Raw genomic sequence first — 25,458 nt, 5'->3', positions numbered from 1 at the left:
ATTGCACTTTGAAAACTAAGGTATGACTGCTATACGCCACGGTATTTCAATCACCCCGTATGCCTATGAAAGCTGAGAAAAACAGGGGCGACTGGACAACTTGACAAAGAATTTTGAAAGGACGGTGGACCGTGAGAAGAGCAAGCACACATCTGTTTTGGAGGAAACAGTCAGGATGCCACTAAAAGTGAAAATGGGGAGACTTGATCTCATGGACTTTGGATGTTACAGAAAGGACCATCCCTGGAGAAAATATCATGCTCAGTGAAATAGAAGGTCCCTTAAAAAAAAGGAAGGCCCTAGACAAGGCGTCTTGACACAGTACACAATGGCCGCAGCATGGGCCCCAACACAATTCAAGTCCGGGCAGGCATGTGTCACACAAGGTTGCTGTACACAGGGTCACTGTGAGTTGGAACCAAATCCAACAATGATCAAGATGTAATGAGCATTGACACTGTTTGAATCCTTGGGAGGCAAGCCGTGGAAATGGACTGAGAATTGGTTCTGACGACAAAGAAAGGAAGCAAACAACCCTGCTTGGGGCGGGGCAGGAGGGAGACGCCAACCTGGGGCAACAGTAAGAATTGTGTGCTCAGAATTGTGTGCCCAGAATTGTGTGCTTGCTGCTGTGCGGCTGTTAAAGCAATCCAGTTCCAGCAGCCTCCATGCTTTGTACTTTATCTCTCAGTCTTTGTAAGTGCCGTGTGTTCTTTCAGGGCTCCCAATTGTAGCGGTGACTCCTCCGTGAAGATGCGCATGAGCCCATCACGAATTACTGATGCAACTCAGACTTGGGCTAGCGTTGAACCAGATCTATGTGTCTGTGTGGTTTTACTACCAACCTGTAGTGGAATTATTGTCATTGTAGGTTTATTTGTTCTCCAGAAAAATATATAAATTTAAAACTTGATTTTTTTTAACCTAACCCAGGGCTTGAATCCATTTTGAACCATCTAGTTTTCTACCCATAACAGGAATCCAGATGTCAATTGAAATCTAATTTAAAACTTGGAAAGTTGAGGCTTCATAACTCACAAAGTTCAATTCATGAGACATATATACAGATAAATACAGGTAAATGTGTATGGATTGGCTTTAATCAAAGCATCTCAATAAAAGCAAAGTAATAAAGAGGTGCCAACCAGTACACATTTATTTTAAAAGGCTTCTTCTGAGTCTGTGTTATTCTACACACATAAACACATCCAGAGTGCATGTCTCACATTTTATTCTTAAATTTTACTTCACCTCATGTATTCAATTTGACAGAACGTTAAACAAAGACCCCAAACCATTTTGTGCTTCTCTTTACGTCTTAGAAAAGATGACAAGTGATGTTGACATTTGAGTATGATGAAGATACATTGGCTTTAGAGTTAAGATAAGAACTCATTGCATCTGTGAGTGTCATGTTAGCTGAGAAGACATTTAAAGTGTTGGGGACAGAAATAGACTGGAAGCAGCAGAAGTTCATAGAGAAAGGTTGGAGCAACGAAGAGCAAAGCGCAGACTGCATTGCCACTTCAGAAAGAAACTATGTTGTACAGAGCTATGAGGTAATTTATGCATGACTCTGAGTACAGAAGAATATTCATGCATGTGTGCATTTGTCGAGTAGTTTAATTATTGTGTTTACTAACACTAGACACGCTTCCTGAAACATGAAGTAAGCCCCATTGAAATAGAACTGCATGTTATGCAAGAGAAAAAAATGAAATTCTGTAAGTACTTATTGTGAAGTATTTGTGAAGTTGGGTACTGATGAATTAATTAGGGTACCACTAAATGCAACAGCAAGCGCATTAAAACATTTCAATAATTGAGCACAATATCGTCCACTCTCGGGTAGTCCCCCCTCTTGCAGTTTTCCTCCAATCCGGAGGGTGTGAAAGAGTTTTCTGATTTTGTTTCTCTGGGTTTATTTTCCATCATCTGTTTGGCTTCTCTTTTCTCTATGTAGTCAATTCTCTATATTAAATGCCCTCCCTTGGTCAGACCTGGATTGTTTTCGCTTAATGACTGGATTTATTCCATCATCTATATCCTTTGTACCTTTATGTGGCTTGTCGTATAGAATGCATACAGGCCATGTCTGACCTCCAAGTTCCAAGGCAGAGGTCAGACATGCTTTCATCCCCTTGTATCCTGTCCCCTGTACTTCTGTGGCTGGGTTGGATAATTCATTGCAGTGGCCACGCAGAGCTCAGGTAGTGCTCACAACGATAGGATTTATTTGGAAAGTCCACAGGTTACAAGTCAGGTAAGAAATGCTTAGGAGACAATTGTTCGGTCAGGATAGTTTCTCCTCTGGAATGCTCACACAGGGTGGCCTCTCGGTGATGTCTATTCTAGTCTTACGGGCCTCTGCCTGCACAGGCTAGGTTGCAGAGCTCTGTTAGGGCAGCCTGGAAATGCCCAAAGAGCATGCCACATAGCTCTGTGGTTCCGCACCCCCTCCCACGCACCCCCAATTAACTGCCCAGAGCACTGTTTTGTTTGATCTGCGGCCTGGGAAATGCACAGCTCTATCAGGCTTTCACTCCTAGTTCTGCTACTTCTTGTCTTCTTGGTGCTTTTTGCGATGTCAAAACTATCTCCTGGATCCAGAATGTCCAATCGACCTCCTCCACCCCTGGCTCTTCTCGCTTGCTGGAGTGAGATTTACCCCCATGGAGCTTCTGAGATAGCTAATTTTATACCCAGAAGGTGGCAGTCACAATGAAACCTTTTAACGGTCTCTCAGAAAGGAAACAGAATCTAATCAGCATTTCCCACCTTCTTCTTACCAGACCCATCAGGCAAACAAAGGTAATTAATTTGGTAGGAGTAACAAGGTGATGGCTAGAGGAGCCATGTTAAATATTTCAGTGCATTGTACCTCCAGTGCCAAAGATCACCCGAAGGCTTCTACACCTGGACAGAGCTGAATAGTGCATCTTTCCACTGACCTCAGCTAGAAATGACCATAAAAAAGCTAAAATGTTGCAGAAACTGGTATCTCCTATTGTAGTGATTCTTAATTTATAGCTAACCTGCAATTAATTCTGCTGGGACCTCGTTTAAATAACTGTGTTAGACCTAGTTGAGTAGAAAAGCAAATCCAGAGACACTCATATATGTGTAAGAGAGAGCTTTATATCAAAGAACAATTGTATATTGAGACAACATCCCAGCCCAGTCCAGATCAAGTCCATAAGCCTGATATCAGCCCATGTGTCCACTGCTAGTTCATAAATTCCTCTTCAGACTCACACAGCAAGCAACAATGCCAAATGCAGGAAGATCACAGACCGATAGGTATGAAGTCTTGCATTCAATGCTGGTGGAAACATCTCAGCCCTCCACTTGGCTCCTCCAACTCTCTGGGTGTGGCTCCTCATCAGGAAGGTGAAGCAGAGAGTGTTCTCCACTTGGCTTGTCAACAGGAAGCTGAAAGCAGAGGGGATGGGGGCTGACCTCCAGAGATCCCTTTGTCTTAGTTTCCCTCCAATCAAGCTGTGACCTGATTGACAGGCTAAACTCCACCCCTTCCCTCTAAACACTTTCGAGTTGACAGGAGACCGTATAACTACCACAGTAACCCAACATTAGCATTTAGACAATGAGACATTTTCCAATTTTTGATGTAAATATTCTCTGTGGGTAAAATACTTTTAGAGATTGGAACAATGAGGATTTTTATAGAGACATTGAAAGGATGTTTAAGGGGGGTCAGAAAGAAGAAGGTGAAATTTTAAGACTTCTTAGACAAATGGCAGTTACAGCCTCAGAGACTAGAAAGCTCCATTTGTTTTCATCATCTTCATGCTATTTCCTTGTTTGAGCTAAAAATTCTCAATTCTTGACTATCATTTAACAAAGAAACTATAAAGTATTCTGTTGGGCATTTTAGCACTAAGAGAATTAATTCTAGAGAATGGTGACAGATTAAAAAAAAACACTGATGATATTTGATTTGCCCGTGAGTGTTCCTGTCTCCTGTGTGTAGAGGTAAACTGGACTGAGAGTACTGTGTCTTGTAAGGTGACCTGGAGAGTTAAACACCGGGCAAGTTGAGGAGAGCTTGAGAAATTTGTGTGGCTATGTTATCTTTCCTAGAAAGAAAGAGAACCTTGTTGAAGATTTAGCCATAGTATTCCCACTGATGCATAAAAATGAGGGGTTTCCCCACCCCCGAGGGGTGGGGTGGGGGTGGGGCCCAACCATGTCAAAATTAGTTGCTAAGTATGCTTTGAAAACTATTTTAGCATGCCTAAGTTTTTTAAGGTTTCTTCCATTAGTATATCAACTGCAGGCTTATTTACCTTTCATGTTAGTTTAAAACATAGAATCCCATTTTTTTTGGCCTCATGCCCCTAGCAACCCATTATCAATTAAGAATAAAGTGTTTTAGCCCATAATCCAGGATAAAGTGTCAAACTGAAAAAGAAAAAAAAATTCAGACCCACTTGTCATCAAGTTGATTGCAACTTCTAATGACTCAGTAGAGCAAGGTAGAGCCCCTGTGGGTTTAGGAGACTGTAAGGATTTAAAGGGTAGAAGGCCTCCTTTTTCTCCAGGGGAGCTACGGCTGGTTTCAAGCTGCTAACCTTGCATTTAGCAGCCCAAAGCATAAACCACTAGGCGACCCAGACTCCGGATGAAGTGTAGGGATCTGCTTTCGTAGCCCCCTTGGATTGTTCTGGTGCCCTCCAGGGGCCAGTATCACCCACTTTGGGAAACACAATTTTAAAATAAAGACTGGTGTGGTGCTAGTGTACTGCATTGTATATTAGGGGTACCCGAAAAAAACAGGATTTTTTTATTTTTACAAAACAACCTTATCACCTTAAGAATACTCTCCATTACACTTAATATAAAATCTGCAATTCGATTCTTGGAAACAATTTTCAAATGTATCTGTTTGGATAGCTGACAACACCTGCCTTGTTTTTACTTCTCCTCTTGTATGTCATCAAATCACTGTCCTTTCATGTCCAATCATTTGTCTTTTCAGAGGCCCCCTATATTCACAAAAACAAAAAGAAGTCACACAGAGCGAGGTTAGATGAGTAAGGTGCATGGGACACGACAGGCATGCTGGTGTTTACCCAAAACTGGCACGCAGAGATGGCTGCTTGAGCAGGTGCACTCTCGTGGTGGCAAAGCCAGCCCTCCTTTTGCTACAAATCAGGCCTTTTTTGTCACACTGTTATGCAATCTTTCCAGAACCTCTAAATAGATAGCTTGGTTAACAGTCTGACCTAATAGAATGAACTCCAAATCCACTATCCCTCAAGAAAGCAATGAGCATTGGATTTTGGGGGGTACCCCCTCATATAGTTATCTTGTCCTTCAGAATATACTGCATGCCCTTGTCAAGTACCCACGCACACGTAGGTACTGTGTCTGAATGGTCTCATGTGTGATTAAAAGGGGAAAAGTGCATCGTTTCATCTAAATATGGGAAACGCTGAACATCCAAACACCAGGCTTTCATTTCTATGTTGGCCAAGGTAGAACTGTACTGTTGTGAAATAATCACTTGGTAATTTGGTAGTTTTATTAGAATTGCTTACTTTGTTTAGTCGTTATAATATCATTGTTAAAGTTTAAAAACACCTAATCCAGAGAAAAATCTTCATTTCTTTTTCATTTCTAACTGATTTGATTTCCACTAATGATATTTTGTGATAAAAAATTAAAATATGAAGCATATTGGTTCAAGCTTTTTAAATTAAAAGATCATTTTATTGGGAGTTCTTACAGCTCTTATAACAATCCATACATCAATTGTATCAAGCGTATTTTTACATATGTTGCCATCTTTATTTTCTAACCATTTACTTTCTATAGAGCCCTTGGTATCAACTCCCCCCAGCCAACCTCGTGACCCCTTGATAAATTATAAATTCTTACTGTTTTCGTATATTACAGTGGCTGCTGTCTCCCTTCTCCTATGATTTTTGTTGTTCACGCCCCCTGAGGGCGGTGGGTGGGGTTAGGGGTCTGTCATTGACATCGGGTCCCCCTTCCTCCCCGGCTACTCACATTCCTGTTCCTGGATTCTGTGTGTTGTGAGCTCTTATCTATTATCTGTATGTGTGCACATGTTCTGGGCTAGCCCACAGAGAAAGGCAGGTCGGGGTTCATGCTATTGGGGGGTAAGGAAGGTTCAAGATCCCAGAGGAATATTGTGTGTTTCATCGGTGCTATACAGCACCCTGGTTGATTCATCCCTTCCTGGTGACCCTTCTGTGAGGGGATCTCTATTGTCTATAGATGGGTTTTGGGTCTCGGCTCCAAATCCCCTCATTCTCAACAATAAACTTTGTTTGTTTTGGATTGTCTGATTCCTGTTACCAGATCCCATCAAAACCTCGTGATCACACAGGCTGGTGTGCTTCTTCAGTGTGAGCTTGTCGCTTCTCAGCTAGATGGCTGCTTGTTTAACTTCAAGCCTTTAAGACCCCAGATGTGATATCTTTTGATAGCCAGGCACCATCCACATTCTTCACCAATTGTGCCAGAAAAGTGAACATAACAGAATGCTGGGTTGTTAGAACAAAGTGTTCTTGCCAAACAATCTTTTTAAAATGTATTTTAATAAAGCATTTTATTGGGGGCTCTTACAGCTCTTCTCACAATCCATACATACATCCATTGTGTCAAGCACATTTATACATATGTTGCCATCATCATTTTCAAAACATTTTTCTTTCTACTTGGGCCCTTGGTATCAGCTCCTCATTTCCCCCTCCCCCACCTTCCCTCCGTCATGAACCCATGATAATTTATAATTTTTCCCATGTCTTACCCAAACCGCTGTCTCCCTTCACCCACTTTTCTGTTGCCTCTGCCCCTAGGAAGCAGTTATATGTATAGATCATTGTGATGGGTTCCCCCTTTCTCCCCCCACCTTTCCCTTACCCTCCTGGTATCTCTATTTTCATTATTGGTCCTAAGGGGTTTATCTGTCCTGGATTCCCTGGAGCTCTTACATGTACCAGGATACATGCTTTGGCCTAGCCAGATTTGTAAGGTAGAACTGAGGTCATGATAGTGGGGGAGAGGAAGCATCAAAGAAGGAGGAAAGTTGTATGTTTCCTCAGTGCTACACTGCACCCTGACTGTTTTGGCTCCTCCCCGTAGCCCTTCTGTAAGGGGATGTCCAGTTGTCTACAATGGGTTTTGAGTCTCCACTCTTCACTACCCCTCATTCACATTGATATGATTTTTTAAATCATTTTATTAGGGGAACACACAACTCTTATCACAATCTATACAGACATCAATTGTGTAAAGCACATTTATACATTCATTGCCCTCATCATTCTCAAAACTTTTGCTCTCCACTTAAGCCCCTGGTATCAGCTCATCTTTCCCCCCTTCTTCTCCGCTCCCCCCCTCCCTCATGAACTCTTGATAATTTATAAATTATTATTTGCCATATCTTACACTGTCTGGCATCTCCCTTCAACCATTTTTCTGTTGTCCGTCCCCCAGGGAGGAGGTTATATGCAGATCCTTGTAATCGGTTCCCCCTTTCCACCCCATCCTCCCACCACCCTCCCGGTATCGCCACGCTCACCAGTGGTCCTGAAGGGATCATCCTCCCTGGATTCCCTGTGTTTCCAGTTCCTATCTGTACCAGTGTACATCCTCTGGTCTAGCAGGATTTGTAAGGTAGAATTGGGATCATGATAGTGGGGGTGGGGGAAGCATTTAGGATCTAGAAGAAAGTGGTATGTTTCATCGTTGCTACACTTCACCCTGACTGGCTCAAATCTTCCCCATGACCTTTCCGTAAGGGGATTGATATGATTTTTTGATCTGGGTCTTTGATGCCTGATACCTGATCCTATGGGCATCTCATGATCACACAGGCTAGTGCGTTTCTTCCATGTGGGCTTTGTTGCATCTCAGCTAGATGGCTGCTTGTTTATCTTCAAGTCTTTTAAGACCCCAGATGCTGTATCTTTTGATAGCTGGACACCATCAGCTTTCTTCACCACATTTGTTATACACCCACTTTGTCTTCAGCAATAGTATCTGGGAAGGGGAGGGAGCATCACAGAATGCCAGATTATTAGAACAAAGTGTTCTGCATTGAGGGAGTACTTGAGTTGAGGCCCAATGCCCATCTGCTACCTTGATACTTAACTTATAAATATATGCACATAGATCTATTTCCCTATAGTTGTATATAAATATATTTGCATATGTATAAGCCTGTATTTAGACCTCTATAAATGACCTTTGCCCCTAGTTCTTTCTTCTATTTACTTTTTGTTTCCTCTTGTCCCAGAATGATGTGCAGCCTTCATGCGGGTTTCAGTAATTCTCTGGGTGACATTGCCCTTGATTAAGCTCCACCAGGCATCCTAAGCCCTCCTCACCATCGATCTAAATGACTTGTTTTAAAGGCATGTTCTCTATGATTCCAAGGTTTCTTTGCCATAAGGAATTTAGAGTATTCTTAGAATTTTAAGTCTGCACTGAATATTTTTCCAACTGTCAATTCACCTTTTATATTTTGGGCTATTGATTTATCATGGCAGCAAGAAACCTCGTTTTGTGGCACTATGAAAACATATTTTTCAAGGACGTGCCGCATTAAAATCCTATCTACTATGAGGGGAGGAAGTCAACTGGTGGATTTGATGTACTGGAGGATTGACAACTTAGTTTCAAACAGGAAGAGTCTCAGCAAAGACCTCAGTCCACAGGCACTCTGCATCATGCCCTGAGCAGAAGCCCCCATGATGTAGAAGTCACATGTTAGACTGCTCCCCCCAAATTAAGCAGCTTGAAACCACCACTCCTTCTGTGGGAGAAATCTGAGGCTCCCGTGACGAGTGATCGTCTTGGGAAGCCCAGGCGTCGTTCTGTTCTGCCCCACAGGGTCGTGAGTCAGAAGGGACTTCAGGGCAGTGAGTTCGAGTGGTCGCGCAGTGAACTGTGTCTGTTTTGCTCTCTACAGGTGATCTTGTACCCGACCTCCAACAGCTCCAAGTCCACCGAGTTGCACCGAATGATCGTCCCGAAAAACAGCCAGGATTCTGACTTAAAAATCAAACTGGCTGTGCGGATGGATAAACCACCACACATGAAGCACAGTGGGTGAGTGTGCACCGGGCCATGTTTTCTCCTGGATCACTGCATTTCTCTGGCGTGTAGCATGTCCTTCAGTTCAGTCGGTAGATCGGACTTTTGTGGAAAATTTAGGTTGCTTCATTTCTTTACTGTTTAATTCCACAGGGGCCTTGAAATACAAGTACATATATTCATATAATGCTTGACCTGCTAATAAATATAGGTACCTACCTTGTTTCCCTGAAAATAAGACATTCCCTGATAATAAAACCTACTTAGAGTTTTGCCTCTCGCTGAAATATAAGGCATTCCCCCCAAAATAAGACCTCCCCGAAAATAAGCGCCCCCGAAGCTGCTGTAACTCTGGACTATGGACCGTAGCAGCAGGCGCCACCACACAGCTCTCTGTTGGCAGCAGCACAGATGGAAAAGACAGGAAGTATGAGGTCTCTTTTAATAAAACAATAAATGTGTACCATAGTCTTCTTCATGGAAAAATAAGACATCCCCTGAAAATAAGACCGAGTACATGTTTGGAAGCAAAAATTAATATAAGACACTGTCTTATTTTCAGAGAAACAGGGTATTTGTATTGGTAAAGGAGCCCTGTTGGTGTTGTGGTCACCTGTTGGGCTGCTAACTGCAAGGTCATCAGTTTGAAGCCACCATCTGCTCATCAAGAGAAAGATGGAGCTTTCTACTCTCAACAGTTTGTCGTCTTGGAAACTCACAGGAGCAGTTCTCCCGGGCCCTACAGGGTCATGGTGACTCAGCATCTACTAGCTGGCAGTGAGTTGGTTTGGGGTTTGGGTTGTGTTGCTTTTGCCCATTGTTTATATTGATAAAGAACAGTGGTGCCTGGAGAAAAGTTAAGGAATGGACTTCAGAATGCAGCAGTGGTTTAAAGAGTATGACACGCAGTTCCCGAAAGCTCCGGCCCAGAAGACTGTGTGAGTTTTGCCAGGAGGAAGATGAGTATTCATCTAGCACGTGTGTGAGAAGGAAATCGATACTGGAGGAAAGGAATGTCAGCAGAGAAGCCAGAGGTACAGGGTTCCTCCCTGGGGATCAGCCACCATGGCACACAGTCAACCATCGTCTCTGCCAAGGTTCTTTTTTCTTTGTAGCTTGTAAAGAAACAGATCTGAACTCTTGAATTTAAAAAAAAAAAAGTGGGGGTGGGAGGGGGGTTAATGTGTCACACATTGGGCTGCTAACCACAAGGTCGGCAGTTTGAAACCACCAGCTTCTCCCAGGAGAAAGGAGGCTGTTTGCTACTGTGAAGAGCCCGTCATAGACTAGATGGTAGTGACTTCCGTTAGAGTTCAGAACTCCAAGTCTTTCACAGCCTCATTCGCTCATCACAGCCAAGTTTCATGATGGGGGTGTCTGCATCCTTTAGGAAAGAATGTGACCACTTTTCTTTTTTAACAAAGTCTACGAAAAAGTATTCTCATACCTAGAGTTTGGCTTGCTTTGGGGCAAACCACCCTTGAGGCAGTTAACAGAGGATTCAGCAAGATCAGGGGGTTCTTTGGATGGTCAGTATGGTAGTTAAATCATCTCATGTCAACTTGAGGGTATTAAGAGAGATGGGGTGAGGTCTAGCCTGCCAATCAGATCACAACCTGATGATGTATCCTTGTGGGTGTGGCCTTCTCATGAGCATTCTGGGAACTCCCTCCCTGAGGGCAGGATGCTCTCTCTCTCTCTCTGCTTCACATTCCTGTGAAAGAGACACTCAGAGCCAGAGGAGTCAGCAGTGAGATGCTTCCACCAGCAATGGATCCACAAGACTTTGTACACACCAGCCTATGATCTTCCTGTATTCCTCATCATTACATGTGTTGCGTGAGTCTGAATAGGAATTTATAGACTAGTATTGGACATGTGGGCTAATATTTGACTTATGAATTTGATCCGGACTGGGTTGGGATGTTCTCTCAATATGCAATTTCTCTATGATATAAAGCTCTCTCTTATACATATGAGTGTCTCTGGATTTGTTTTTCTAGTCAACCTTCACTACAGAGGTAGTGAGGAAAACAGAATTACCATGAGCTGGGGTCAACTCAACTAAATGTACTACTGTTGGAGTGGAGCTAAGAATCATGCTGCTTTGATCCTAGTGGGCAGTGTGTGCCAGAGAGAGAGCAGGCATCTCCGAGAAGAAGGGAGGGTGGGCTCATGGAAGCAAGTTACCTTATGTCCTATTAACCAGTTGTACCAGCCAATGACTCCAGGCTCTTAGAAAGGAGTTTTCTAAGAAATTTATTTGACCGACTTATGGCATCATACATTTAGTAATGCAGAGAAAAATCTGTGGCTTAGCACATGTTGCAAATGGAGGTCTTGGTAGTTATTACTTGCAGTTCTTTCTTTCATCCATCCGTCTGCTCACCATTCACTTACCCAACAGATAAGTATGGAGTGAAATACCAACACGGTTCTTAAGGAATTGGCTGGTCATGACTCAAGAGGTAGGCGGGTAGATACTAATAATTGTAATATTGACTGATACATGCAGTCAGAGAGGAATGTGGGTCTAGGAGAAATAACACCTGGTTTTGACAGGAGCAAATCAGTGAAATTCTCACAAGACACTTGTCTTTGAGCCGAAGCTTGAAGGATGGATGCAGCAGGTAGGGAAAGGAGGGGAAGGACAATGCAGTCACATGATAGAGCCTGAGTCTTGGAGGACTGTGAGCTCATGATGGCCGGCTTGGTGCATCTGAAAATAAGGTGCTTTTGAGACTACAGAGGTATATTCTAGTGAAATGTAAAAGAGCATGGTATGTTCTAGAATCTGCAGGTCTTTCTTGATCGGGGTTTACTGAGTCTCTTTATGACTATCAAAGAAGAAACGGGGCTTTGTGTTGACAGCGACCTTGGTGGGCACCCACAGCTTCCAGAATGTCCCAGGACACAGGGATAGTGATGCAGTCTTCAGCTCCCATCAGAAAAGAACGCCCTGCACTAATCCTTTTCAGCATGTTCAGACCAAAACAAAACACACAAACAAAAATCATATCAATGACGGGAAGGGCAGTGTGGAAACCCAAAACCCATCAGTAGTCAATTGGACACCCTCTGTCAGAAGGGCCACATGGAAGAGATGAACCAGTCAGGGTGCAGTGTAGCACCAACTGAACACACAACCTTCCTCTAGTTCTTTAATGCTTCCTCTCCCCCTCCCCCCCCCCATCATGACCCCAATTCTATCTTACAAATCTGGCTAGACCAGAACATGTACACTGGTATAGTAAGAACTCACAACACAGGGAATCCAGAGCAGATACACCCCTCAGTACTAATAAGGGGAGCAGTGATACTAGGAGGGGAAGGGGAGGGAAGGGAGGGATAGGGGGAAACCAATCACAATAATCAATGTATGGTACCCCTCCCAGAGGAACAGACTGCAGAAAAGTGGGTGAAAGGACACAGCGGTCAATGTAAGACATGAAAAACAAAAAGAATAATTTCTAAATTACTCAAGGGGACATGGGCGGGCAAGGTTGGGGAGGCAGGGAAAAAGTGAGGAGCTGATACCAAAGACTCAAGTAGAGAAAAAAAATGTTTTGAAAAAGGTGAAGACAATATATGCACTGATGTGTTTGACACAGTGGATAGATGTATGTATTGTGAAAGAACTGTAACAGCCCCCAATAAAATAAAAACTAAATAAAAATAATAATATGGATCATCATAGTTCCTCAATCAAATCTACGAAGCTCAGAAACTCACACTGAAATTATTATGTGCCACTGTTAAAGAGATACTAACATGCATTTCCAATATATCTGGGTATATGCCGCTTATGATATGCCAGGGAAGGAATTCTAGAGTTAAAAGTATCTATGAGATGGTTCTATGTTGTGCAGTACAGTTAAGATAAGAATATCATATTTTATTGAACTATTGTTATTCCAAATAACTGTTCAGTAGAAGCTATTTTAGCACAAATATGGAAATCAACAAATAAAATCTAACAAAATTAAAATCGTCAGTGCTGCTATCAGACTATATTGCTGGGATAAGAGGCTGGACGGCTGCGTAAACACAGGCATCTCTTTTTGTGGTTTCTCCATGCCTGTGTGACAAGCACTCTGTAAAGTATTTTGACTCTCACCTTGTGTGTCGGTGGGTCTGGAAAATGTGTTGTTACCCACAGTCTAGCTATATTTGTCTTTGCCAGAAGTGCTTCATAAATGGACTTTAGTCTTCTTAATTACATTTAGGAAGAGAGATTTAAAAAAACCTTTTTTTCATTATAAGTACTCTTTCACATGCCAAAGTAATAATATAGCAGAGGTAGTAGATTGATAGTAGATTAATAAGGGTTTGCTTTGGGACTGGATCGTGTTCTTTCAATAATTCATCTTACAATGAATAATTAACTGATGAGTCATGAATAATTGAAAAAGAGATGTGCCAACTTTTAAAAAAAGATTAATTTACCTTTAAAATATGGCAAACTCCTCTTACAAATAGAGTTGTTAAGAGGATTAAACAATAAGCGGGAGGATTATGGATTTTTTTATCTTCTGAGTACTTGTGCAGAACTAGACTCTGAAATACGTTGAGGCTTTAGTCATAAAACCTATTCTGTTTTAGTCATTTGGGGAATAAGTCTCTTTTTTTTTCAGCAGATTTTTGAACATAGCCTCTGTCTTATTGTCATTAATAGAAGAAAAGGTGTATTCTCGTCCAACTCCATTCTTTCCACGAACTTCTTGAAACCCCTTCATTTATGATGTGCTAGCCTTAAATAATTATTCTTTCATAAATGTGGGGTTCTTTGCTCTGTGTTGAGAATTGAATGAAGGTTTGCTACGAGCAGATCATCAGGCTTCACATTCAAGGATTCATACCCTTTCATCTCACCCACTGGAGTCCCCTCCATGTGGCATCACCCGTCCCATCTAGTCCTTCTCCTTCCAGTCCCTAGTCTTTCCTGATCCTGCAGAACTTTGTCCTGGGACAAGGGCAGTCCCCTTGGACCCAAGTTGTTGACTGTTCTAAGGTGTGCACACCTCACTGGGGCTATACACGGCCTACAGTTGTGCTTAAAATTGAGCCCCAGGGGCAAGTTCAGTTTCAGACCTGAAGGGTGACCAAAAGCCATAGTCAGGGGTTCTACCAATCTCTGTTTGACCAACAAGCCTAGTCTCTTCCATTATATATGAGTCTTGTTTCACAATTTTTCCCTCCCACTTTATGCAGGATCTTACACTGTGACCCATTACAGAGAGACTGGTACCAGTAGCTGAGCACCATCTAGCTATTTTGGTCTAAAAGTCAGACAGCTTGATACAAGTATGCATGGTCCCTGAGTCCATCACATGAATTGTTTCCATATGTCTTCCATTTCCATCACTCTTCTTCTGGACAGAGAGAAACCGATAGGTGTACCTTGCATGACTACCCACAAGCTTTTAAGCTTTCATAATTGATACATGTCATTTATTCTCATTTTATGGCACACATGGCTGTGTTCATCATCTTTATTCATATGAACATCCATCCTGGCTTTTCAATGTGGGAGGCACCTGAGATTGAAACAGGTCTAAGAAACATAAAGCACAGTGGGGAACACAGAAATGTGCATAATGTTGATGAAGAGCCATACAGCACCAGGGCAGACGAGGCAGGCCTGGCACACACTCCCTCTACAGCAAAGTCACAGGAGTCCAAACGAACAGACGTGGATGTGAACTCTCGCACCCTGAGCTTCAGATGACTAGTTATAGAGCTAGATTAAACACCAGCTAGGAGATGAGACCGAACAAATGTGACAAGAGAAGAGACACATGGGTGAATTGTCAGCTGACTCTCTTCAACTTTTGCAAGCTGCATGAGATCGAAACAGCATCATGATAATCCAAATGCACCCTGGTAGATGGTGACAAGAAAGGTCGATCCTTCCTTGTTCTCCACACCGCCACCAGATGGTGACCAGTCCTCACCCTCACCTACTCAGCAACCATGATCTCTCCCCACCACCGCCCCACAGATGCACACAGTCATTACTCTGACTCCTGGTGTGGCATCCCTGTGTCTGGAGGCCTGTGGACATGGTCCACTTTGTCAGAGAAGTTCCACCAGGCCTTGTCCGTGACAATGACCGGGCGAGCAAAAACCTCTTCTGAGTTGGCACCCTGCCCTGAGTGACTCTGTGGGCCCAAAAGAGTGCCTACCGAACCAAGATCCCGACTTGAGCCTGTGGGACCACTTCCAGATCAGGTACCCCGGGCCCAGACAACATCGAGAACAGCAGCAACTGCAGCTGGGCCTGGGTGTCCCACCCTTCTACTCCTCTGCTTCTAGCTCCAAGACTGGCTAGGAGTTCTCGGCTCCCTACAGTTTCCCCTCCTGCCACAGTTCTCCCCTTTGTTTCCTTTTATTCCGTGTGTGTGTGTTTAATCCTTCCTATCTCTGCTTTCCTTTCGTCTCTCTTTTCTCTTCCTCACTCCCTTTTTCTTTGTATTAGTTTTGAGATTTGGTTTTCTCTTTTCTTTCCCTCTCTTTAGTTTGGATTTTTTTTCCTTTTCATTATTAAGTTCTTTTTTATTGCTGTTGATTACTGCTTTTTTCCCCCCATTCTGCTGTTTGGTTTTGTTTCGTTCTCTCTCCTGCTCTCTCCCCACTGGGTAGGAGATAACATTCATTGATTGCTGATGACCCAGCCACACCGGTACCTGCTGTATCTCCCTCGGACTGGGCAAAGATCTTGAACCACTTGGTCTTTTTTGAAATAGAAAATAAAATGTATCTGACTTCTGGCTGCGTTTCTGCTGAACTGGTCAGTCTATGACTCTTTGCCAGAGATTAGCTAACAGATCCAGTTACAAGCAAATGATAAGGTAGATTTGATTAGGATGAAATAGACATAATGATGATTTGATCATTTGAAAAACAGAGTGAGCATTACCACATGACATACATTTGACCCCCAAACAAAAATTAATTTATTCTCTTGATGTATATAATATAACTAATTCTTAGGTGAATCGGTTAAATGAACTACCGGCTGGATTTTGAATGATTAAAAGATACACACCTATCTTTTGAATTGACATCGCTGCCTGTGTGTGCAGCTGCGAAACAGAAGTGTGTCTGAGCAGATGAACTATCCTTGGGCATAGCCTAGTGGCTAAGTCACAGTATTAGCTTACAATTCAAAACCACTGCCACAGGTTTTTATTAAATGACTGCCGTTTCCTAATTCAAACACTGTGTACTCAGCAGGGGGTGGAAAGCGAAATAAGGTGAAACTTAGAAACAAATAGTGTAATAAAAATTAGGTCTACACTTGAAAAGGAGAAAGAAGAAAAAGGAAATTAGTAGTCACAAATATGTGAGGCCATCCTGAGCAGAATCTATCAGACATGCTCAAGCAACTGGATACATAGCAACTGAAGGCTTGGCCCAGTGAAAAACTGGCAAGATTACATTTTAGCAAGATTGAATACTACTGCTCTATAAATATTGTATTTCTCTTTGTACTGTGTCGTGCATACTGTCTTAATACATGGATTGGTGGAGTGGATGCAGCTAGTAACTAGTCATTTGAATTTGCCTTATGAAACTCCCCAGCACAGTTTGCATTCCTGAAGATCAATGAAGGGGCTTCAAAAACTGTGGGAAAATGGACTTCAATGATACTGGAGTTTTGCCATAAACCTGTTGAAGCACCTTTGCACAGGTAACCCCCAACTCCCAGGTTGGCACCATTCTGATGACTTCATCATAAGTCAAGTATATTGGTTTTTACTTCCATTTAAAAAAATGGGGTATTTAACTTTTTCATTATTGTATTTTATCCCTAACTTTATAAATTTTATTTGTATGAATCTTTGGTGACTGGGAATAATATGTATGAACTTACAGATAGAAATGTTTCAAAACATACACTAAAAATACACAGATCATAAAAATCTTCTGCAGTGACAGTGCCGGGTGGGTGGCCTTGGCATTTTGTCCGTTGTGGTGGTGGCTCTACTTGTGGAAGCTTCTGGATCTTCCTCGGTGTGGAGATGGCCTTTCTAGTCAGAAAGGAAATGCGTCCTCTGAATGGTCTTGTTGTTTTCTCTCCATCAATGCCATGGGGAGGTAAATCTATAGACAGTCACTGGATTCATGGTTTCTTGGGGGTATGGCAGGGCGGGTTGAGGGGTGTCGGGATAAGGAGCTAAGAACAGAGAAATCAAGAAAAGAGAAAAGGTTCCAAAATTGTGCTGATGATTTTTCAATTCTTCTTAATGCGATTGAGCCATTGAATTGTATAATATGTGAATTATACTCCAAGAAGACGAATTTTTTTCTTCAAAGGTTATTTTTAAATTTTATTATTAATTGGGATTAATATATATATCAAATCATTCTGTAGTTCAACCATGTCCAGCAGAATTGTAAATTTGCTCTCACAATCACTTTCCAACTATTTCTTTTCTGCATGGACTCCCTGACATTGTCTCCTCTTTCCCCCGCCGCCACCCCCATACCCCAAACCCTGAAACCTGTATTCTACTTGCTGTCTCTATAGGTTCATCAATCCTGGGTTTCATGTTCTGAAAGATGGAAAAACATATAACACAACTTAAAGAGGATGACCCCCTATGAGCTAACACCTCTGAGATACACCCTCCTATGTACAAACACAAAACAACACAAACCAAAAATACAGAAAATTTTGGAAACTACATCAGGTCCAGCATGCATCCTAGGGGGGATCTGCTTACAATGCTTTCACTGTTTGAGTCACATGTCTGTCTTTGGTCTCCTATACTCAACCCTCTGATGCACTTGATTTAGAAACCAATTCCATCCTATCCCTCAGTGGTGAACAGAGGTCGCCAGAGGCTCGTTTCCTGTGTGGTTCCACAAATGGATCTGGAACTCCCACTGTCGTCCATCGCCTTCTGCAAACCAGATCCTCACACTTTTAGGCTCAGATATACTAGTCCCTCCCTCCTTCGACTTTGGATTATGTGATTTACAATCCTTCGATGACTGATAAGGGTGTATGTTTCTTCCATGTGAACTTCTCACTTAGATGGCTACTTGTTTGGAGACAAGCCTTTAAGACCCCTGACACTAATTAATAAACATACATATATATATTAATTTTTTCATGGTGACCTCTCCCTCTACTTCATCCACTCCAGTAGACCATCAGCATTTGAGTTCATGTTTTCAAGTAGTCCAGGTCTCTTATTTAGTTCAGGGGGGGAGGAAATTCAGCTACTCATTTTTTTTTTAAATGACAACTTTTCTTCTTCCTCCTCATTATATCAATCTTCTTCCACATCCCCCCCCCCCTTTCCAAGATCCATTAAAGCCTGATTTGCCCATTTCCCTCCTTGGTGATCCAAGAGCTATTCTATTTCAGTGATTCCAAGCCCTGGATTCCACATCTCTGCCCTGTGAATGATTTTCCCAGAAATATCTCCCCGCACAGTACCTGATCAATTCTGGGAGTGAGTTCCCATAGCTCAGCGGTTTTGTTTGTCTGTTTCCCCCATATCTCCTGCATGTGTTTCCCTGTACCTTCCACCCAGGAAGATGTCGTAACAAAAAGATATACCCAAAAAACCAAACTGCATCTCCTAACTGCAGTTCATCGTGACTCAGAGTAGGAAGCGTTCCAGAGAGTTGACCTCTTCAGAAAAGATCTTTTATTTTCATTCGATTTTGCCACCAACAATTGGAAGCCCCCTTACATAAGCCAAGCACAAATGGCTGGGGATCAAGCAGCTTTGTTACTTAGGAGAAAAACCTGGCTTTCTGCTTCTGTGAATACCGCCCCCAAGAAACTCTGGGGGCATACCTGCTCGGTCAGGAAAACAGAACTCTGTGAGTCCAGAGAGCAACATCAAACCCTGTGTAATTTAGGGTACTGACTGCTGACCAAAGGGAAGAAAACTCTATACCAAGGTGTCATTTGCTTTGAGGGACCAGACCTTACAAAAAGGATGGGTCTGACCCGTCCCATAAAAAAATTGAATCTCTCCCAAACGGCCATAACCGAAATCACGTGAATGCTCACGTGTGGGGAAGAATGTAACCAGTGCCGCCGAACCATTTGTGTCGGACCAGGAACCCAAACCTTCACCTAAAACGCAATGAAATCTGATTTGTAATTGATCAAGCCCTCGTTTTTAACGTGCCTTCTAGAATCAGCTTTGTGCTTGTCCTTACCCAAAATAACGTTTATTTGGAGGCCTGGTCACCCCTGGAACGTGTGGAAGCCTGCAGCACTTTCGAGCATCAGGCGGGTTTCCAAAAGTTCATGGAAAATATAAGTATAAAAGATACGGAATTTGTCCCGAACTGTTGAGGCGCAAACATCAACAGCTGTCTGCTTGTGTGTGTATTCCTGTACCTGTGTGTACACACCTAGCGTGTGCTTGTGTGTGCATTCCTGTACCTGTGTGCACACACTTAGAGTGTGTGTGTGTGTACACACTTAGCGTGTGCTTGTGTGTGTATTCCTGTACCTGTGTGTACACACTTAGAGTGTGTGTGTACACACTTAGCGTGTGCTTGTGTGTGCATTCCTGTACCTGTGTGAACACACTTAGAGTGTGTGTGTACACACTTAGCGTGTGCTTGTGTGTGCATTCCTGTACCTGTGTGCACACACTTAGAATGCAGGTTGACCTTCCCATCCTGGAGATGTCCCTAGGTTCAAAGAAGCTGCTTTTTACAGCCTCCACAAAAACTTCTGCCAGGATTCTGGAAGGTCTTCCTACATGACGGATCCCTTACCCGGAAGCAGCCTTCACCGAAGAACACTGGGTCACAGTGCGTTAACAGGCGTTGATGTAACAAGTGAAGTTTCACTTTGCGCATTGAAAGCATTTTGACAAAACCTAGAGATGGCCACAGATATGTCCGGTAATTGTCATTGCAAAGGAATGACATCGAGAAGTTCGGGGATACTAACGCTTGAGTTAGTAAAGTAAATCATGGGCTTGTTTATGCCTAAGCATGGTGGGAGGTCAAAAAAGCGTGGCCATTTTCTTAAGTCTTTATGTGTATAACTTCCCTCTGATAGATGTGGCTGGAGAGTGGAGAGCATGGAGGAAGGGACAGTATCGGTCACGTCAAATAAGCTCTCATTGAAAAGCCAGAAGACTTGCCTCTTTGGTCCCAATTGTGGCCCTAACGTGGACAAGTCATCTCATCTCTCTTGGCCTTGATGTTTTTCAGTTGTACGAGAAAATAGTTAGCAAGAAAATACAAGAGACATCTTGTTCTTGTGCGATGCGGTGGAGCCCACTCTGATCCACAGAGGCCCGCATGTGCAGAGTTGAACGGCTCCGTGGGGCTTGCACGGCTGTGACTTTCAGAAGGGCGTCACCAGGCTTTTCCTTTGAGGGGCCTCTGAGGGAATTTCAACCACCCAATCTCAGAGCTAGTCTTCGTGGGCTTCCTGTTTGCTCCAACCAGAGACTCCTTAAAAGGCTTCTTGTGTCCCAGACACAAGAGGGAATGAACTACGACAGAAGTCCCAATGAACAGATGTCCAACGGGAATGAAACAATGGTTGTGGGAAGCCTGATGAGTCGGATAGTGTCCACTTGCTGTAACTTTTCTACAGACAGAGGATTATTGAAGGATTCAATGAGCAAAGTATTGAGCAATGCATGAAGCCTCAAAAAAGATGAATGCACAGAGTCACTCTACCAAAAAGAACTGGTTGCCTTTCAGCCGTTTCAAGGGGCAGCATATGATTAAGAACCAATGGTATGGAAGGAAAAGGTCCAAGATGCTCTGGTGGCATGAATGAAAGATAACGTTCTAGGAATTAGTGGAATAACAATTAAAATATTTCAAAAAGCCGAACAACTAAAAGCATTCACTCATTATACAAAGAAATTAAGAAGACAGCAACCTGGTCACCTAACTAGGAGAGATCCATATCTGTGCCAATTCCAGAGATAGGAGACCCCATAGAATACAGAATGTATCAACCAATATCATTGATGTCACATGCAAGTAAAACTTTGCTGATAATAATTTTTAAGGATTGTAGCAGAACATAAAGAGGAAGCTGCCAGCCATTCAAGCTGGGTTCAGAAGAGGATGGGCAATGCAGGTTATCGTTGTTGATGTCAGTTGGCGATCAGGAAGATGTTGGTTTGTGTTTCATTGACTATGAAAATGCATTCAACTCTGTGGATCGTAACCGTGGATCCAGACCAGTGGGCTGCACACATCACAACAATGGGGCGGGTGGCACTGGACTGGGCAGCGTTTGGATCTGTGCTCTCTAGGATTGCTAGGACTTGGAACAACTCAGTGGCACTTAACAACCACCACCCCAACAGCAAGCACATGGATACCACGGACGGGACTTTGCGTTTTCTAAAACTCAGGCAGCCCTCCTCATGAGCATACTCCTAAGGGAATAGTCACGCTCACTCTGCTTCAGCCTGCTGCGCTGGTTTTGAGTAGTCTTGGTGGTGCTGCCTGGTAAGCTTGTTGAGTTCTTAATCCAAGAACTGGGGTTCGAACCTACGAGCCACTCTGTTGGAGAAAGATGCGGCTGTCTGTTCCCAAAGACTTACAAAGCTTTGCAGACACGGTATGGGTCCCCATCAATGGGAATAGGCTTATTGGTAGTGGGTTTGGCTTCGTCTGGGCCCTTTCATACCACAGGAAACCAAAGAGGTGAGGAGTAAACTGCTTCGAACCTTCCCCTTCCTTGAACGGACCCCTTCCTTCCACTGGGCCAAAGACTGAGCTGCCTGGCAGGAGGCCAGAGGGCAATGCCAATGGAATCCTGTCTTTCTTTGGCCCAGTCCTCTGTCCCAGCCTTTGAACAGCAGGCCGCAATCTCCCCACATTTAACGCTCTGACCTCTGACAGTGTATCGTGAATGAATGGGTTAAAAATTATCTCTTAATTAAAATTATCCCTACATGTTCCATTTCTGCAAAACCAATCATTGTAATAAATTATCTAAAAGAAAAAAATTGAACTTTCTGAAACGGAGCACAAATTGCATTAATGATTGATAGGTACTGTGAGTAAAATGAAAAATTACTAGGCAAGGAGGAGAGTGTGTATCTTGTGCTATCAAATATTCAGTGAGTGGATCACAGCTACCATCTTGCCTTTAATGTCTCCCATGGTAATTGTCAGGAAGAGGTATGAAGAATTGTGGGACCTTAATAATATGCCTTGCCATTTTAATTGCTGAGTGAAGCAGGAGAATCTTAATTGCCAGGAGACACATTACTAATTAAATGCATCGTTCTGAATTCATTCTGAAATAATTAGTTTGAATCCTTGTAAGAAGAGCTACGATACAGATTTAGTTCCAAACTTAGGAGCGTGCCCACAACAGAATTTGTTGCAGTGAGCAATGGTTAAGGCTGGTTAACAATCACAAAAATGTAAATGTTTCTTTAATTTGGCATGATTGGATTTTTTGATTTGGATTATTGGACTTGAAAGAGGTGTCTAGAGCCTTGTAAAAGTTAGCATACTTTTGAATTGTTGTTTTAAAACTAATAAGTTGAACTCCTAAGTTACTTTCAGATTACTAGAGCAATGGTTTTTCTCCCATTAATTTGTTTCAGGATTTACCCCAATTGCAGGCATGGCTTCTACTTCTCTTATTAGTAATGATGTCAACATATGACTACAGGATAATATATGAATTCCAAATTTCACAGAGACTACAAGACACCTGATTGGTGTGATTAATAGTCTTAAAATTCTTGATTCTATCTTTAAAAATTTGTTGATTAAACTAGATTAACCCCCAAAAAAAAGACATAGGCTTGAAAGAAGCTTAAACAATAAATTTATTACCAAAAGAAAGAAACCCATTATCAAATGGGACCTCAAACATTTTAGACACCTTTCACTCCCTGTCATCAAACCAATTCCATTCATAACAACCCAATAGGACAGGGTAGAACTGCCCCTGTGGGTTTCCAATGTTGTAACTTGACAGGAGTAGAAAGCGGCTGGTGGTTTTGAACTGCTGACTTTGCAGTTAGCAGCCCAAAGCATAATCCACGATGGCACCAGAGTTCCTTTGACTTTAGATACCTTTAACTAGGTGTAAAATCATCAGATGAAATTTCTTTCACCCAGATTAAGGACATGCCAGGACACAACCAGACCAACTCAACTCACTGCCATCACCTTGATGCAGACTCATTGGACAGGTTAGAGTTGCCCCCTGTGGATTGCTTAGATTTTAACCCCTTATAGATGTAGAAAGCCCCATCTTTCTCCTTCAAAGTGTTATTGTATAAAATTAAAATCATAACTCATGCTTGTCTCAACCATTATAGGGTTTACATTTAGGAGTTAAACAACGAGAAGTGTTTTTGTGTTTAGCTTTTGGAATGCGTACACACTTCCACTTGTTTCAGAGCCTCCTGATGGATTTCCTCCACTGGCTATTAGTGTCTTGGGGTTTGAGGCACAGGAGATCCACACCTGCACTACTCATTCATGCGCACCACCCAACCCCGCTTCATTTCACTTCTTTATCTTTTCATCCTTGATTTCATCTCTCATTCTGCTCCTGCTTTGTGCACGCACTGTATTTGATATGCATTCTTGATTCCTATTAGTATCTTTAGAAAATATGTAACACTTTGTAGGCACAGTGGACCCTTAAACAACATCAGGGGAAAGGGCACCGACCCTCCCTCCCCCAAACAGTTGAAATTTAGTTATAACCTGACTGGCTAAAAGCTTATTTCTAATAACCTACTCTTTACTGGAAGGAAGCCTTGCCCAAAACATGGAAATAGTCTATTAACACATATTTTAAGTGCTATATATATATATTGTCTACTGTATTAAGTATGCTCAAGAAAAGAGGATACTACTAAGAAAATCAAACAGAAGAGACATATTTACAGCACTGTGCTTATTGGTACCACGAGTCTGCCTCCTCTGTTTACAAGATTATCACACCTTGAACAGGCTAAAGACGAGGAGCAAGAGGAGAGGATGTCTTGCTGTCTCAGAGATGGCTCACGTGGGAAGAGGAGTCTATGGGAAGGGGAGCCAGGAGGCAGTCTGACTTTAGGAAAGTACATTCTCATTTCTGTGTGACTCTTTGGCTTTTCATTTCTCTAAAATACTTTTGTATGGTACCAATCCTTTGGCCCATGTTGGCCTTAGTTTCGGTGCCAAGATTATAGAAGGGCTCGATATATTGATTGAAAATAAAATCCAAATATGATACAGAGAAAATTAGCATGTCCCCTGACATGCTAGGATGACACGCAAATTTGTGAAATGTCCATATTTTTGGAAGTCCCTGGGGAATACCAAAAATAAACTTTGGGGCCAGGACATGGTACCCCATCAGACTTGACTGGAAAACACTCCTAAAGGTCAACAAACAGACCTGCAACTATTTATAGGCTTTTCTTCCTTTTGTCATTGGTTTTGTTTGGTTTTCTTTGTTGTTTTGTCTTGATCTGCCTTGTTTTTGTGCTTATTATTGTCTCTGCGTGTCTAGATAAGATAGGCAAGATAAACTATCCAGAGGAGAAAACAACAGGACCTATGGTTCTGGAGAATGGGAGAGGGGAGGCAGGAAAAGGAAGTGGGTGTTAAACCCAGGGACAAGGGAACAGCAAGTGATCTAAAATCCATGGTGAGAATGGCTTAGGATGCCTGGCAGGGCTTAATCAAGGACTATGTAATCGAGAGGAATTACTGAAACCTGAATGAAGGACGAACATCACAGTGGGACAAGAGGAAACTAAAAGGAACGAAAGGAAAAAACTAGGAGGAAAAGGGCATTTACAGAAATCTAAATACAAGCGTGTACATATGTAAATATGTTTATAATGACAGGAAAATAGATATATGTACATATATTTATATGTTAAGTATCAAGGTATCAGACAGACATTGGGCCTCTACTCCAGTACTCCCTCAACAACACATGAACACTTTGCTCTAATAACCTGGCATTCTGTGATGCTCACCTTCCTGATATAATTCCTGAAGACAAAATGGTCGCATAGCAATGTAGGGAAGAAAGCTGATGGTGTCCATCTAATAAAAGCAGCTGGGGTCTTAAGGGCTTGAAGATAAACAAGCAGATATCTAGCTGAGAAACAACAAAGTCCACATGAAAGAAGCGCACCGGCCTTTGCGATCATGAGGTGTCAATGGGATCAGGTATCAGGTATCAAAGACCCAGAACAAAAAATTCATATCAGTGTGAATGAGGGAAGTGTGGAGTGGAGACCCAAAACCCATCTGTAGACAATTGGATATCCATTACAGAAAGGTCACAAGGAAGAGACAAGCCAGTAAGGGTGCAGTACAGTGCCGATGAAGCATACGTTCCTCTAGTTCAGTGGTTCTCAACCTTCCTAATGC

At 42.5% G+C, this 25,458-nt stretch overlaps 1 protein-coding gene and 1 non-coding gene across 16 annotated transcripts in view; both read left to right on the top strand.

The window, feature by feature from the left end:
• The window catches only part of CADPS2 (calcium dependent secretion activator 2), a 520,508-nt gene that overhangs the window by 282,459 nt on the left and 212,591 nt on the right, over positions 1–25,458 (top strand). For all 15 annotated transcript variants that reach the window (XM_075557705.1, XM_075557702.1, XM_075557700.1 and 12 more), the window contains exon 8: positions 8,966–9,105. In XM_075557705.1, the coding sequence (XP_075413820.1) occupies positions 8,966–9,105 (140 nt within the window). The remainder of the gene's footprint in view (positions 1–8,965; positions 9,106–25,458) is intronic.
• LOC142457511 (U6 spliceosomal RNA) lies at positions 24,267–24,372 on the top strand. Its single transcript, XR_012786236.1, has one exon. It is a non-coding gene; the product is annotated as a U6 spliceosomal RNA (small nuclear RNA).

Source organism: Tenrec ecaudatus, chromosome 9 (genome assembly GCF_050624435.1).
Source record: "Tenrec ecaudatus isolate mTenEca1 chromosome 9, mTenEca1.hap1, whole genome shotgun sequence".
Classification (NCBI taxonomy): Eukaryota; Metazoa; Chordata; class Mammalia; order Afrosoricida; family Tenrecidae; genus Tenrec; species Tenrec ecaudatus.
This window is presented reverse-complemented; position numbering and strand designations above follow the sequence as displayed.